The sequence below is a fragment of the Manis javanica genome, chromosome 14 (assembly GCF_040802235.1).
Source record: "Manis javanica isolate MJ-LG chromosome 14, MJ_LKY, whole genome shotgun sequence".
Classification (NCBI taxonomy): domain Eukaryota; kingdom Metazoa; phylum Chordata; class Mammalia; order Pholidota; family Manidae; genus Manis; species Manis javanica.
In genome coordinates, this window is record NC_133169.1 from 79,686,624 (window position 1) to 79,702,323 (window position 15,700).

Consider the following 15,700-nt stretch of genomic DNA (forward strand, 5'->3'; position numbering starts at 1 on the left):
GGAAAGGATTTTTTTTCTATTATCTACTCCAAACCAGTTTTCTGAGTGCCCCTTTTCCTCCCTTGGTTGGTTCACTGCTGGCAGGAATGGTATCAGGGCCAGAGAGTGGGCAAGGGCCATGCAGAGAGAGGCAGTAGGCAGTAGGTGCTGAGAGTCTATCTCCACCTGGAATGCGGGCCAGACTCTACAGAGGAAATGGACTTGCGCCCAGAGAGTATGCCGGGCACCAGGCTGTGCCCCATCCCTGAAGCACCCTCCCTGTGACTGGGACCCCTGCCTGGTTGCAGGCTCCCAGGTGGGCCAGTGGGGCTCAGAACCTGCATCCAAGCTCTCTGCTCTCCCCTCCAGGCCCCGGGTCAGCTCTGCCCCTGTGACTGATGTGTTCAATCAGGTGCCCCTGCTCTAAGGAGGCTTGCTGGTCTCTAAGCACGTTCCATGGGGCTGACCCATCAGCTAGGAGCTTGCCCCAACCTTTGCAGGCTCCTCTGAAGCCAGGAAAGGGTGAAGTTGTTGGGCTCAGCAGCAGGGTCCACATGAAGCAGCCCTTTGCAGTGTGCCCCCCCCAACACTCCCACAAATTGCACCTGCCTTTGCAATGACTTCCTCCTGCAGATTCAAGCAGGCTGCTCCATCAGGAAACTTTTGTGTGGGATTTGGAAAGTGCAGGTTGAGAGAGCCATGTGTTTCTGTGCCCAGGGGTGGCTGGCAGGCCTGTGTAGACTCCTGCAGTTGGTGAGGCCCCTTGACTCCTGCTGGACCTCTGGGCAGCCAGAGTGTGCTTATGCAGTGCAATGGGCACCATCTAGCCCCCTGCCCACTGGGCTTCCAAGCGAACAGCTTCACAGAGACAGTTCTGAAATGGTGTGAGATCAGACCTCTGTTGTAAGCAGAGGCATGTCTCTGAGCAGCTTAGGTCTTTGCTCAAACCAGACTCTACAGTCTGATGGCAGACTTCCTTGGAGGCCAGCTAGCTTAGCCTGGGGAAAGTGTGTCCTCCTGATGTCAGTGAGGGAGGCCCCTGGCCATGATAGTGGGGCTGTCAGGACGCACTCGGCACCTCGTGGGCCTGGTTGGAAGCCAGTCCTGCCCTGTCCATGTCCCTCCCAAGTGCTGGTTCCCATCCTAAGCCTGTGGATGAGCCATTTGAAAAAGAAGAAGAAATACCTTCCTTCCAGCCCTGGCTCTGCTGAAATTGGTTTTCAGAGGGATTAAGGAAACTTTAAAGTAATGAAAATGAAGTAGGTGAATTTCCTGTTGACTTGGGGGTGAGAAAGCCCTTTGTAAGCATAAGAAGGAAGTGGTGGCCAGTGCTGTAGGCCATCTGGAAAAATTCCTCCAAAGTTTTGACCTTGTCAAAACTCTAACTCAGTGTCTAAGCATTCATGCTGGAAAATTAGTAGAGACACAAACATTCTGGACAGTGAGTATTATTTGTAGTAAGAGATTGCAGGCATTGTAAACATCCCCAGTGGAGATGTGTTTTCAAATAATGCTTCCAGGAAAATTTAACTGGTTAGAGATACGAGAGCATTTCTGGCTAAAGATGGCTGTGCAACCTTCGCATCAGTTTCTTCTTCCCCCCAAGACTTCACTGAAATAGTATTAAGTGAATTAAAAGATATGAGGCCTTGGGAGAAAGTCATCAGGGGAAGATTTTTGAAGAAAAGAGAAGGGCAGGTAAGCCAAGGCCCAGAGCAGGTGGGGATGGCAGGCCCATCGAGGGGCAGTGGAGTCCATGGAGGCTGTCAAGGGCTGAACTGTAGCCCCAAAAACTCATGTGTGGGTGCCCCACCCCCAGATCCTCCTACTGTGACTGTATTTGGAGACAGAGCCTTGAAAGAGGAGATTTGGGTGAAATGAGGCCTTGGGGGGAAGAATCCAAGAGAGGCAGGGAGTGGAGATGACAGAGGGCCCACCTCCCAGGATTGAGGCCAGCCCCCTGCCAGCTTACTCACAGCTGCCCCAATGCCCACAACAGACCCCACACCACATACATGTGTCCCTGTAACCATCTACAAAGGCCTGTCTCTGTGTCGTGGTTTCCAGAGACAGGTGGGAGGGCAAGACAGATGTGCCCTCCTGCAGGTAGCTTGGGGAAGCTCTGGCAGCCAGTATGTGGCCCTCCAGGGCTGAGTCTTGGCTATGTGGTGGCTGGCCTCCTGCAGATACTCCCCACCTACCAGGCCACCCCAAACACCTAAGAGCTGCCACGTGAGTCTACTTACATCTAAGTCACAATTAAGTACAATTAGCTAAACTGAACACTGAGGTGCCTGGTTGTCATCTGGCCTTGTTTTCAGAGCACAAAAGCTAATGTGGCTGGCACTGCTCCCATTGGAAGCACAGACACGAGATGCACCCTGTGGGGAGCTCTGCTCAGAGCTGCTCCAGGCATGCTCACAGCTGGCTTATCCCACTCTTCATGCAACTTGGTCTAGTTATGGGAGATGCAGCAGCAAGCAGAGTAGACAAAACTTTGCACTTATGAAACTTACATTCTACTATGAGGAAACAGATAATAAATCAGACAGACAGACAATTGATAGATGACAGGTCAATTGACAGATAACACATAGATTGATGAGTAGGTAGGTAGATACACAGATGAGAGAGGCCACTAGCAATGCATGTAAAACAGCCCAGGGAAGACGTATCAGGTGGGGAGGCCGCTTTCTGACTGAGGGCTTCGCTGGTACAGTGGCACATGGCTGGCCCTGAGGGAGATGGGGGAGCTCTGAGCAGCCCCAGGGTCGGGTGTGAGGGGCATTGGGGGTCAGTGGGGAGTGAGCGAGGCCCAAGGTAGTGGTGAGTCATCACACTGAGTGGGCAGGTCTGCTGCACCAAGATTAGCCTACAAGACAAGCCTAGTGAGGGAGACGGTATTTGAACCAGAGACCTCCGGCAGCATACAGGCCCTGCCCATCCTGCAGGGAGAGCTCTCAGACCTCCCAACAGCATGCACAGCTGGAGGATGCAAAGAGCCAGGTGCCTCAAGGCTGCTGTGGGCTCAGATGGGAGGCCTGAGAACCAGCAGGGTCAGGACACTGAGAGGCATTGAATTGGTTGTGGACGTCAAGGTGGAACTGGGGAAAGGCGTCATTCATGCGTCAGAGAAACAACATATAGGGGACGTCTTGAAGACTCTCACTGCCTGGAAAATCCTCATATTGCAAAGCCAGCCCTGGTTTCCAGAGACCAAGGTTACTGACAGCACCCCACCACATGGCAGCACCCTACCAAACAAGAGATGGAAGCCCATGGTCACTGACATAGACAAGCAACATTGGTTTCCAGAGTGTGTGTGGCAGGCAGGGCTCGAGGGTGCACACCTTGCAGAAGCCCCAGCCCTTCAGAGGGGCTGAACCTGAGTCCTTGGGGTCCATTACTGACCAGTTGGCTTTGAAAGACTGAGTATACAGGTGGGCCTGACCTAATCAGGGGAGCCTGTAAGCAGGACCAGTTGTCCCTGAGTTACAGAGATGGGAGTGCTAGGAGGCCAGGGGGGCCAGGACGTGAGAACAGCCCTTAGCTGCTGGGAGCAGACCCCCACCAATAACAGCAAGGCAATGAGGGCCTCAGCCCTAGAACCACAAGGACACAGGTCTGTCAACAATGCATGGGGGCTTGGCAGCTCTGTCTCAGGCCCACACCCCTGGTGAGGAGGCAGCCCTCCCACCCCTTGACTTTGATATGGTGACACCTGAGCAGCACACCCAGCCACACACGCCCAGGGCTCTGTCTACAGACTGAGATGACACTTGAGTTTGTTAAGCACTGAGCTTGTGCTGATCTGTCACATGGCAACAGAAAGAAAACTAACACACCTGTGCTGAACTTCAGTCACAAGGTTTCCTCAGATACTACTTTCCATACCCATCTTGGCCTGGTTCTAGCAGGTGAGGCCACCTGGGTGACATTTCTCCCTAGGATGCACCCTAAGTAGCTGTTACTTGCTAGCCACTCCCTCCCTCCAGTCCCCCATCCTGCCCCACCCCCACCAAAACCCCTGCTGACAGCACAAGGCCCAGAGTTCACCTTGGCTGCTCCCCAGGATGCTTGAGGCTCCCCGTAGCGTGTGATCTCAGCAGTTCTGTTATGAGTGTCCCTGATGATCTTCATCCGCTGCTTTATCAGCAGATAGGAGGAATGCTTGGAATGTTCTGACTTGCCTCTGTCCATTGCCTTGATTGGTCCCCTGGACAAAGAGCTGTCACCGATCCAGCCCCTGGTTCTGGTATCTGTAGGGAGCTAATATCAGGGTTTGCAGGGGAGGACATACATACAGGTGTGCGCCATCCAGTCCTGCTTCCCTGAGTGGCAGGTTCTGCCTCATCACCAGAGCATGGAATGAGAGCAACTTCAAATGGCTCACGGTAGGTTTTTGGGACCTGTGCCTTTTGCTCTGAGTCTCATTCTGCACCATCTTCTTGAACTCACAGGTTGACCCAGACCAGCGCTGCCTTCAGCCCTTCCCAACTCATGTGCTGGGGCCTCCAGAGGAGCAAACACCTGGCAATGCCATCTCAGTGTAAAGACCACTGGACTCCCACCAGCTGAAGCAGAGGTGGCATGACATACTCCTTAAGGAGATAACATGGGACATGCACAAGAAATTAGTCCCCAAAGAACCAAAGGAGACAAGAAGATGAGAAGTAAAGAGAAGACAGGCTTCCTAAGGACCCAGATCTCAGGAAAGAGGCAGCAGTGAGTGGCCTGGTTTTCTTTTTGTCTCAAAGATCCCAGCCTGGGTGCTGGGAAGACCAGAAATGCAGAGACAGCAAGGGGTGCATATCAAAAAGCCCCAAGAAAATCTGCCTCCCTTTAGCCAAAGGACTGAGAAAAGGCAGCCTAACAAGATAGGACATTTTAGATAGTAATTGCCTAATACAGTCAGACAAACATGCCCACTACACCCTGCCATCAACTCAGGGGCCTAGACCTCTTCCTCACACACTTTCCTGCCACCAGGATGGTGTAAGGGAAGGCCCCTAACATGAAAGCCATGACAAACACCGCCTTCCAGGGAGTATGAGCCCCACTTCACCCTTGGGGTAGGGGTGGAGGCCATGTGGGAAGCAGAGGGGCCTGGTAAGGAGCCATATCTTCCCCCACCAGCACCAGTGGGACAGTACCTTCCCTTTGCTACAGTCTGATGTCAGAGAGGGCCTGCTAAAACAGACTTAAGTGTAATGCCCTCTGCTTGTGGTACCAAGAACCAGGAAAACTGCAACTGAATGACAATCAACAGATAGACACCAAGGTGACACAGAGGTTGAACTTATCTGGTAAGGAATTTAATGAAATCACCAGAAGAATCCTTCAAGACGCAATGACAAATACAGTTGAAATAAATGCGAAAAAGAAGAAAAATGGAAATTCTCAGCCAAGAAATAGAAGATATAAAAACAGCCAAATGAAAAGAAAGAAAAGACACACACACACACACACACACACACACACACACACACACAGAAAACCAGAAAACAAAAACAAAAAGCAAAGGAACTAAATGGAAATGTTAGAACCAAAAAACGCAATCAATGCTGGGCTCAACAGCAGAATGGAAAGGGCAGAGAAAGGAAGCAGCAAACTTGAAGCTAGACTAGCCAAAAACACCCAGTTTGAACAACAGCAATAAATAGGGGGGTGGGGGTGAGAAAAAAGCAGAGCCTGAGAGCCCTGTGGGACGATAACAAAGAGCTGGTGTCCTGAGTCCTGGAACGAGGGGAGAAAGAGGGCCAGGCTGAGAAAATCCCCAAAGTTGGCAAAAGACATAAACCTGTAGATTTGAGAAGCCAAGCAAACCTAAGCAAGATAAACCCAAAGAATGCACACCAGCACCTATCATAGCCAAGCTTCTGGAAACATAGAAAAAAATCTGGAAAGCAATACCTTATTTATAAGGGGGAGAAATTATAATTTTAACAGATTCCTCATCAGAAACCATGGAAACCAAAAGGAACTGACACATTTTTCAATTGCTGAGAGAAAAGAACTGTCAGCCCAGAATTCTATATTCAACGAAAAATTCTTCAATAATGAAGAGGAAATAAAGTCATTCTTAGAGAAAGGAGCCCAAAGAGAGTGTCTCCGATAGACTTACCCTGGAAGGGTGGTTAAAGGAAGTTCATACAACAGAAAGGAAATGACAGCAGAAGGAATCATAGAACATTAAGAAAGAAGAAAGAACAAAAATGTGGGTAGAGAAAATGGAATTTCCTCCTCCTCAGTTTTCTAAATTGTGTTTTATGGTTTAAGCAAAAATTATAACATTGTTTGATGTGTTTCTCAAAGTTTGTAGAGGAAATGTTTAAGGCAATTTTATTATAAATGAGATATGGTAAAGGGATGTAAGGTTTCTACACTGTACTTATAAAATGTGTACCCCAGCACACTGTGATATTATATACATAAAATGTAATACCCAAACCAACCAGTAAAAAAATCCCTTCAAAGAGATATACTCAGAAGCACAGCAAATTAATCAAAATGGAATTCTAAAATATGTTTGAGTAACCCACATACATGTAAGAAAAAGGAACAGAAACAGAGAACTGAGAAGAAAAAATAAAATGGTAGCATATCAGTAATGACATTAAATGTAAATGGCCCACTTTATTTGTAATAGCTAAAAACCACAAACAAGTAAAATATTACTCAGTAGGTGAACGGTTAACCACACTTTAGTACTCCCATCCAAAGTAATACTTACCAATAAAAAAATAACTATTGATCCATGCAACACTTTCAAATGAAAAGTATTTTTTAATGGCTAAGAGATTTGAATACACATATCACCAAAGAAGATACACCGAAGGTAGATTGGTCCATGAAAGTGATTGTCAAATTGTCAAACTGCAGGACGATGATTCCCTAAAAGAGGGGAAGCAAGGTAAACTCTACAATTGCCAAGCCAACTGTCTGTGGAGAGTCCACATCAAAGCAGGGTGGAGGGCCCAGGGAAGCCTGGGGTCTTCCTGAGCTGAGGAGACAGAGTCAAGAGTCTAGGAGTCCACACTGGCTGGTGTTCACCAGAAAGAGCACCAAAAAGGAGAGAACTCCCGAGATTTGCAGAGGGCTCTCTCAGGTCGTCCAAGAGCGCTGATCAGCACAGGCATGCCATGGAATTACTCAGAGTCAGGGAAAGAATAACCCCAAAGAATTAGAGAAACAGTCCTGAGATCACACAGGTGGACAATAGTTTACATTTCCAACAGCCAGAATGGAAAAAACTCACAATTCAGAGGACATCAGAAAGGCATGGCCTCCGTACTGAGGAAAAGTTAGCCTTAGACCAAATGCTGTTCAAATCCTGCCAAACAAGCTTAAAAGAAAGCCTCACGAGAATCAAACTGTTCTCAAGTCTTTTGACTGTTTACCAGGGTATAGCTAAAGAATATAAGTATTCCAAAGTGTCCAGTCAAGTCAAGTAAAACACAATGTCTGACATTCAGTCAAAAATTACCAGGCACACATGTAACCAGAAAAATCTGGCTTATAACATGGAGGAAAACCGATCAAGCAATGGAAATAGACAAAAATGAGAAAGTTAGTAGACAAGCACATCGACACAGTGATTGTAGGGATTCACACATTCTTAAGCCAGAGGAAAGACTGCACAGGTTATAAGAGACAAGGAATGTATTTAGGTAAGCACCCCTCTAAAGCTGAAGGCCACAATATTTGAGATGACAAGCACTGGATGGGACTGATGGCCAATCAGACATGGCAGAAAAGGAAATTAGGGAATGAAAAGACATCAAGACATCATGTGGAAGAAAAGATTAAAAATGTGAGCAGAGGATCAGTGAGTTGTGGAAAGCTTCCAGCAGACTCATATATAACTAGAGTCCCTGAAAGTAGGACTCAGGTGTATTATGAGAAATTGCCTTGTTTACATGTGAATGAAAATTAAGCAAGTCCAAAATCCTCAGGAATTCAGGAAGAAGAGATCACGGGCAAGGTCAAATCATGGGCTCTTTGAAAGATCACTTTAGCCCAGCTTATCAGGAAAGGAGAGAGAATAATAATATCAAGAATTAGAAAGGTTACAGCTCTACAGATATTAAAAAACAAAAAGGAATATTATTAACATCTATTTGCCAATACATTTAACAACTTCTATGAAATGAACAAGTTCCTTGAAAGACAAGTCTACCAAAGCTCATTCAACAAGAAATAGATAACCAAAATAGCACTGCATCTATAAAAGAAATTGAATGTATAGTTACAAACCTTCCTATAAAAAACTTCTTCCTAAGAATATTTTTGGTCCAGATGACTTCACTGATAAATTCTAGCAAACATTCAAGAAAGAAATAATTATAATTCTCTAAACTTTTCTAGAAAGTTAAAGAGTTAAGAGCACTCATGAGTAACCCACAGGGCCAGAATTATCTTGATACCAAATTCAAAGACATTAAAAGAAAATATAGACCAATGTTCATGAACATAGAAAGAAATTCTTCACTAAGTTTTAGCATATCCAATTCAATAATATATAAAGACCAATACATCAAGACCAAGATTTTTCCCAGGAATGCAACATTGGTTTGATATTTGAACATCAGTTAGTATAATTCAGTATACTAACAAATAAAAACCATACAATTGTCTCAATAGATGGAGAAAAATCAGTTGACAAATTCTGACATCTGGAAAAAAGTTCTTAACAAATGCATGATAAAGGGAATGTATGGAATACCTCATACTTAAATGAATCACTGCACACCTACCCCTAATATCAAGAACAAAGTAAGGATATCAGCTCTCAACACATTTATTCAGCATTGTTCTGGAGTTTCTAGCCAGTGCAATAAGGTGAGAAAAAGAAATGAAAGGTATCCAGAACTCAGAGGGAGATGTAAAAGTGTCTTTATTCACAGATGACACAATTGCTTGTGTAGAAAATCCTATAGAATGTATGGGAGGAAATCTAGTAGAACTAAAAAGTGAGTTTACAAAGAATACAAGATCAATGTATTGAAATCAATGTTATTTCCACATACTAGCAACAGAAATTGAAAGAAGCAATAACATTTCATATGGCATCTCGCTTCTAGACAAAGAAAAATGCCAGTCTAGAGGATGAAGATTTAAGAAAGAGATGGTTGCTGAGTCTGGGGAGGGTGAGAACAAATGCTTGGTTGAATCTTCTGGACCAGCTTGGCTGGTGGGAATCTATCTCATCCTCTGAGGCAGGAGAGGTGGTACCCTACATCAGGTGTTAAGGGGAACTGAGAGCCTCGATTTCCTGACTTGAGAGGAGGTCAGAAGGGATTAGCTACCCTGGAGGGTTAGCAGGTAGGGAAGCTGGCAGGGAGGCCCTCATGGCCATGGAGGAAGGAATGAACCTACAGAGGAGCTGATGGCTTCATAAGAAACATGTCCTGGAGTCTCACTGGGGCCAGGGAACAGAAAGAGGGAAGGAGTGGCCATGGAGTACCCTGGCCAGCCTAGGCCCATGCCCCATCAGCTCATCGCACAGAGCCCGATGAAAAAACTACACCCCACTTCCTGGGCCCAGGAAATAGCAACCAGCAGAGCTGTGCTTTCCCCACCAACAGTGGTAGGGCTTAGAAGACCACCAAGGAGAATGTACACAAAAGGACAGGGGAGTCTTAATGGGATGGAGTCAGAGGCCATGAGCCTAGGCAATTAGGGCCAACTGCAAAGACATGGCCTGGAAGCCACCCAGACCTAACTAAGCTACACCCTAATATAGACCTGACCTTAACCCTAATCCAGACTCTGACCAGACCCAGACCTGACCCGACCCTCACTCTCTGAAGCCCATCCCACAAATCTCACTCTTGACCCTTCAGGGCCTTGCTCTGACTCATGTCCCAAGGATGGCCACACTGCATCTCAAGTGGTCTCAGGACCAAGCAGGTCACCCACCATGCCAAACACAGACCAGAAGAGACTATGGTAACCTCCATTATCAGGAAGGTCATCTGCCCTCAGGAGGTGGGAACTCTGAGGACCAGGTAGGGGTGTGTGTCCCACCCACAGTGGGGCCAGTGATGACTGCAAATGGGGGACCCCAGGTGTCCTATGCATGCCCCCTCCCCCAGTGTCCCCACGTGGTGGCAGTGTTGTCCCAGAAGCAGAACTTGGGCAGGAGGCCATGCAAACACGAATGGCCCCACTGGGTGGCTTCCAAAGAGAACTTGGCATGTCAGACAGAAAGGCTAGGCTCACGCCCTCGTTTTATAGGAATTCCAGCCCCCAGATTACTGAAACCCCAGGGTCACAGATGATAGTCCAGGATTCCAGCATCCACAGTGCTGGCTTTTATCCCCAAATTCTGATTTCTTGTGTTTCTGAGGCTCTCAGTCTACAGATCCCAGCATCCAGTGGCCCTACTTATTCATAGCTTTGTCCCCGGGGATCTGTGAGGGCAATGCCCACATCTCATTCCTGTGGACAGAATGCATCATGCCCTACTTAGGGGGCTGGAACTTGGTGGCCCTGCTTCTGTGACTCTGGGATCCAGTCCTTCCCCTGGCAATTCCCACGTCACCAGGCCACCTCAGTCCATCCAAGGAGCATGGGCTCAAGAGTAATGCAGCTTGTAAGGAGAATAGGACATCCATGCCTCCCACGTGACCATGTCCTAAATGGAGAGAGGAGAGCCTGGGGTGAGGGATGGGGGTTTGGGTCCAACACAGAAAGACATTGAGCTGGGGCTGCCCACCTGGATGCACACACTCATCTGGCTTAGGGGTAGACCCTAGCAAACCTGTGATGACAGCTACCCAGTGATGTCCGGAGGCACAGCTGGGCTTCTGGTCCCTGAGGAGATGTCCTGAAAGGCAAGGAGGGTCCTTGGGAATGGGTCCAGAGACGAGGTCTCTGTCACTCTGGAACCTTCCCCCCAGCTCTCAGTGTGCACAGACTGCATGGGCTGTCTGCAGGCACGCCCACCCTCACTGTCCATCCACGTGTGGTCCTCCCATGTGTCTTGGAATGCTGCATTGTACCGCCAGTATCCAGACTTGCTCTCGGGACAAGCAAGGAATCTGTCCTGGTCCTGCCCCTGCTCCCTCTGGGGTCATGTGAGCCTTGTGTCTAAGCCTCCCAAGCCCCCTCGCCTGGAGCTGTGTGTGATCAGGACCCAGAGTGTGTGGTGTCCTCATGGGGCCACAGGGCCTTGGAGAGGTCACCTGACCCAACAGCAGGCCCTTACAGGGAGATCCTCCTGGAGAGCAAGGGAGTCTGGGCTGGACAGAACAGGAATGTGCACATTCCTTGTAGGGAAAAGACATGACCCATGTTGCAGCCTGATTAGATGCCCCCCAGTGGCAGGGAACAGTGTTTCAGGTCATTAGAACCATGGTTCTCAAACCATGTGCTGAGGCACCCACGCAGGGTGCCACAGCTCAGAGAGACATTAGGACCATCACCTGCAGGAGACATGCCTACTGGCTCCCAGTAGCTGCCTTCCTGCCAGGACAGCACCTTCTTGCTTGGGAGTGATAGTGTTGGTGACTGGCTGGGTGACTGGCTGCAGCTAGGACAAAAAGCAAGCACCAGCAAAAATGGGTGTAGAGTGGAAAGTGGGATGTCCTTTGCCCACCCACAGGTAGGCTTCCCAGGGCTGGGTAACTGCAGTCATGGGCCAGTGATGTAAAAATACCATCTTTTTCTTTTTACTTATGTAATTTTTTTTTCCCTAAAGAGCTACTAATTATCATGTTTGGACCTGATTGCTTGCTAAGCAGAAGATGCCTAAAAATGTCAAGGTTAGAGGTTAGGTATTTCTTTGGGGCAGGGCACAAAGGAAGGGGACTGAATGTCACCCAAATCAGCCTGAGTGCCAGCATGCCACCTCTGAGGAGCAGGTGCCCCCAGGACCCCCACAGAGGGTCAAGAAGCTCCTGAAGGGTCTTAGGGCCAAATGTGGAGACAGGAAGAAGCTGCCCTTATGACCCTAGTCCCTGTCCTGCTTTGTGGCAGCCCCTGTGGGCCACAGCCATGGGCTCCCTGACCTTCAGTCCTCTGGCTCCCAGACCCTTCTTGGCTTTCCAGGTTTGCCTTGGAAAGGAAGCAGGCAATTCAGCAGTTAGCCTGAATCCTGGCTCCTCCCACCCAATACAGAAGGGACCTGTCACCTGCCACACAGGGACTCCGATGCCACCGCAGAAGGAGGGCTCGCCACCTTGGAAAGCAAATCACTCTCTCCTCTAGCCTCCCCTCACTCCACACCTAGTCTTCTCTCTGCCCCCCAGCTGGGGCCTCAGATCCCTGGGACCCCTGGTTTCCTTCATTCTGGGGGGAACAGGGCCAGCAGGGGTCTCCAGCAGCCTCCAGTGGGGCAGCAATGCATCCTTCTTCCAGGTCATCCAGAAAGGGAAGCGATGTTTAAACAGACCGGCCATGGGTACAGCAGGTACACTTCCCCTGCGTGACAGCAGAGGGCGTTGCCAGGAAGGTGCCCTCACTTTCAGTGGGCAACAGGGAGGGGGCCACCATGGGAACCATGACACTAGGCAGACAGGCCCCGGGGTGCAGAATTTCCAGCTGAGAGTCAGGGAACAGGAAGGAATCCCACCCTGCCCCCGGGCTCCTGGACTCTCAGGACGCAGACTCTGGGGCTTGGATGGCCCAGCAAAATGGGGCCTTTTCCCCCATCAGCGCCGCTGAGCCTTGCAGGATCCCTGGAGTGCTGGCAGCTCTGCCATCAGACTCAGGTGGCAATGCCACCGCACCAGCCTGCCCCTGAGGTCTGGCCACCTTCTGGGTTCCCTGCCACTCTCCTCTCTGCACTCACATGGACTGTGGGGGGCCAGGCTCTCACAAATGTCACAGGGGGTGAAGGAAAAATTGAAGCCCCCAGCCTATGCCACCCACCACCAGCTGCCCTGCAGCTCGCCCCACTGCACATCCTCAGGAAGGGCCCCAGAACGGGGAGCCCTCACCCCTCACTCTCTCCCCCTGCACTGTGGGAGGCTACCCAGCTCACTTGCCACTCCCCATCACCTGGCACCACAGAGGAGGGAGAAGCAAGATGCAGGGGCACCCAGAGGGGCCTGGCAGGAGAGGGCCGGGAGGGACCTGAGGACACAGCACCCACCTGCTCTGTCCTGCGCCGCCCTCTGTGTGTGTGGAGCCTGTAGCCTCTGAGGTACTCCCCACTGTGGCTCTAATCCCCGGGCCCCACATCTGGGGAGGCAGGGACGGGAGTTCGGGCTCGGACCCCCTCCACTCCACAGCCCAGGCCCCCGGTAATGCGATAATTGGGTGGGATTTTCTCTGAGGGATGGGAAGTCCAGAGGACTACAAGCCAGCTCCCTGCCCACCCACCTCATTCCAGAGTCCTTCCCTCCTTCCCTCTGAGGTTGGGGGGCATGCAGTGACTCAGAGGAGGGCTAGAGGGACCGGGCATGCATAGACTTAGCTGGATCCCAAAGGCACTGTGGAAGAAAGGCAACTTCCTTGAGAGAGAGTGGCTCCCGCTTGCCCTAGGTGGGGCTCCTGACAGTCACCGGGTGACCCCTGGGGCCATTGGACCCCATGGGCCCCCTTAGCAGATGGGGAAACCAAGCAGTGGGGCAGCATGAGGTAGGGCGTGGCCTGCCTCTGGTTCTCCAGCCAGTGCCAGACCTGGAGGGGCGCTGAGCCCCAGTCTCAAGAAGCAGCCAGTGCCACCCTGTGGCCTGTCCCCGCAATCTACAGGTGGCTTGGTGAGAGCCGGCCGTCCACAGGGGGCTGGAGTCTTACATCCCCGTCCGAGATGGTGGCGTGAACTCCTGCTACGACAGCTGACCTCACATCATTGACTTTCTCCCATGTCCCACCTCTTGTTGGCTCTCCTGTACCTGGGAGAAGCTGGGGAGAAGTGGGTCTTGCCCTATCCAAATAAAGCTCTCTGATGTCTCCCTGGGCTACAGAGCAAGATGCAAATGGAACTTGGGGTGGGCTACCAAGTTGGGGATGGCTAGCTGTTTCCTGAGATCTTGGGTAAGTCTCTTTCTCCATCAGCTACATCAAAGGCTTACACAGGCTGCCAGAAATCCCTTCTGGCCAAAGAGGCTGGCTGCCATGAGTGGGAGATCCCAGTGGCAACACTGTCCCCAAACCCTCATCTCCAGGGACTGCGGGTTCTCTTCCATGGTGGGGTGTGGGGGATAAAGTGGGGGGCCCTAACACCTGGGCCCAGACAGCCCGACTGCTTCCCAGCCCTGACATTCAGGCAGAGGGCTTCACCTTAGACGCCCACCCAGCTGCTGTCCCCAGGGTAGGTGGCCCCCATTCCCAGTGCTCTCCGCGGGCAGCCCGGTTCCCAGCTGAGCAGCGAGGCGCGGCTCGAGCGCAGGAGGGGACCCGCGGTCCGCCGTGAGAGGACGAACAGATCCCCGGCCAGGGAATGAGAAAGGGGGTCGCAGCCTGGCCATCTCGAGGGCAAGGAACAGAGCGCACGACAGAGCAGGAGCAACAGCGGGGCAGCGCGTCCAAGGGGGAGCGCCGCGCACGAGGCTCCACACCCAGGCGTGCCCAGGAGTCCTGAGGGGGTGCGGCTGGCGAGTTCTGAGCAAGTGAGTGCCCGCCGACCACGCCGCCCAGGACCGCGCTGGCCGCCCATCCCGCACAGCGCAACGCTGGGAGCCCGCGCACCCCGCGCACCCAGAGGCCACGGGAGGGGCCAGCGCCGCCGCCGAGCCCGCTCCCAGGGCCCCGCCCCGCCCCGGCCCCGGCGGGCGCCCCCCGCGGCGCTGCCCCGCCCCCTCCGTCCCGAGCAGCCCCGGGCCCGGGGCCTCAGCCCGGCCACCGGCCCACCTGGCGCAGCGCCGCCTTCGGAGCCCGCATCCCGCTGCCTCCGTAGGGCCCCGCGCCGCCGCCCGCAGCTCAGAGGGCCTGGCCCGCCCCGGCGCCCGCGCTCCCCGCCCGGCGATGGCCCTGCTCGGATACTTCTTATTCCTCTGCGGCCTGAAGCAGGCGCTGGGCAGCTACCCGATCTGGTGGTGAGTGAGCCTTCCTCGCGTGCGCCCGGTCCCCGTGCCGTCCCCAACTGGCGTCCCCTCGGGCAGGGCTCGCGGTTGCCAGGAGCCCGCGCCCTGCCCCTCCGGCTCGGCGGGCGGCGGGCGGGTTGTTTTTCTTGGCGGCCACTTTCGACCTGATCGGGCTGGGGCTAGGATGCGTGTGGTGGAGCTTCCGGGGACACTGCTCCCCTGGCCTGGAGGGGCCCCCGCGCCTGGAGGGGCGCGCAGCGGGCAGTGGAGAGGCGGGAAGGGCGTCCGCGCAGATGGCACCTCGCCGGGCTGCCAGCCGGGTGCAGCCCGGCGGAGAGCAAGCCCCGCCGGAGACTGCCCTTAAGGACTGCGTTTTGAGCGCGCGCACCTTAAAACAAAGTCGGAGACAAGACCCAACAACTCGGGCAGCGCAGTTACGTAAAGACAGCGGACCGGCGGGAGTGGCTGCACCGGGCAGCATCGCCTGGTCCCTCTCCGCCGCTGTCCCGGCCGGGTGTCCCGAGGGCTTCTCTGCCTGGTCCGTGGTGGCAAGGGGGGCTGTTTTGAGATCAAGAGCGAGAAAGCTTCAGGTTTGAGGACTTGGGTGAGAGGCGGTGGAAATCCACCTCTGAGAGGGTCGAGGCTCTATCTTCTGCCCCCGACTGGCACATTCCGGTGAGACCCTCCCAAATCTGGGGACGAAGGGCAGAAAACCCAAGAGAAGGGTTCCCAGGGCTTACTTATCT

The 15,700-nt window shown here is 52.2% G+C and overlaps 1 protein-coding gene and 1 long non-coding RNA gene across 2 annotated transcripts in view; one reads left to right on the top strand and one right to left on the bottom strand.

Moving 5' to 3' along the window:
* Positions 1–8,751: 8,751 nt before the first annotated feature.
* LOC140845965 (uncharacterized) lies at positions 8,752–15,410 on the bottom strand. Its single transcript, XR_012124935.1, has 3 exons — positions 14,914–15,410; positions 10,745–10,810; positions 8,752–10,618 (listed from the first exon to the last, which is right to left on the bottom strand). It is a non-coding gene; the product is annotated as an uncharacterized lncRNA (long non-coding RNA).
* WNT3A (Wnt family member 3A) overlaps positions 14,752–15,700 on the top strand; it is a 35,278-nt gene continuing 34,329 nt past the window's right edge. Inside the window, exon 1 of the mRNA XM_017663107.3 lies at positions 14,752–14,966. Within this exon, the coding sequence (XP_017518596.1) occupies positions 14,896–14,966 (71 nt within the window). The 5' untranslated portion in view covers positions 14,752–14,895. The remainder of the gene's footprint in view (positions 14,967–15,700) is intronic.